The 654-nt window shown below is 68.0% G+C and overlaps 1 protein-coding gene across 1 annotated transcript in view; it reads left to right on the top strand.

The window, feature by feature from the left end:
* The window catches only part of COL13A1 (collagen, type XIII, alpha 1), a gene marked incomplete at both ends in the record, with an annotated part of 9,141 nt that overhangs the window by 1,519 nt on the left and 6,968 nt on the right, over positions 1–654 (top strand). The window contains 2 exons of the mRNA XM_009868047.1: positions 101–181; positions 441–476. Coding sequence (XP_009866349.1) covers positions 101–181; positions 441–476 — 117 coding nt within the window. The remainder of the gene's footprint in view (positions 1–100; positions 182–440; positions 477–654) is intronic.

Raw genomic sequence — 654 nt, 5'->3', positions numbered from 1 at the left:
CATCCCCACCCGGCCGGGGCTGCTGTCAGTGCGGGTGCTCAGGGCGGCCTGGGGGGGCTGTGGGACCCCGGTGCTCCAGGTCTACTTTTACCACCCACAGGGGGAGAGTGGGAAGCCGGGCGTGCCGGGCAGGGATGGCGTGCCGGGGAAGGACGGTGAGCCGGGGATGCCTGGGAAGATGGTACGTTGCTGCTCACCCCATCCCATCCCAGGGGGAGCCGTGCAGGGCTCAACCTGAGGTGTCTGCAGCCGAGCCTGAGGGCTGTGCTGCTTGTGCCAGGGTGTGCCAGGATCACCGGGCCCTGCTGGTCCCAAGGGAGAGCCGGGGGATGCCGGAGCCCCAGGGCAAGTGAGTGCTTTCCTGCTGTTCCGGGCCGGGATGAGGAGGAGCATCCCTGTGCAGCCCTGCTCACTTGTCCCCTCTCTCCTCTGTGCCCCAGGCCATCACTGGCCCTCCTGGCACCAAAGGCGAGAAGGTAAGGAGACAGGGTGCAAGGCGGGGAGATCCCCACCCCTTCGTTCTGCCAGAGCCCCCAGGGTGGGCAGATGTCCACAAGGTGCTGGCACCTGCTGTGGGCACACCTGAGCACCCATGTGTCCCTGCAGGGCGAGCCGGCGTTGCTGGGGGGCGTGCTGCTGGGAGAACCCTCGAGT

This window comes from Apaloderma vittatum, unplaced genomic scaffold (genome assembly GCF_000703405.1).
Source record: "Apaloderma vittatum isolate BGI_N311 unplaced genomic scaffold, ASM70340v1 scaffold28554, whole genome shotgun sequence".
NCBI lineage: Eukaryota > Metazoa > Chordata > Aves > Trogoniformes > Trogonidae > Apaloderma > Apaloderma vittatum.
Note: the sequence above shows the minus strand (reverse complement) of the source record. Positions and strands in the feature narration are given on the sequence as shown.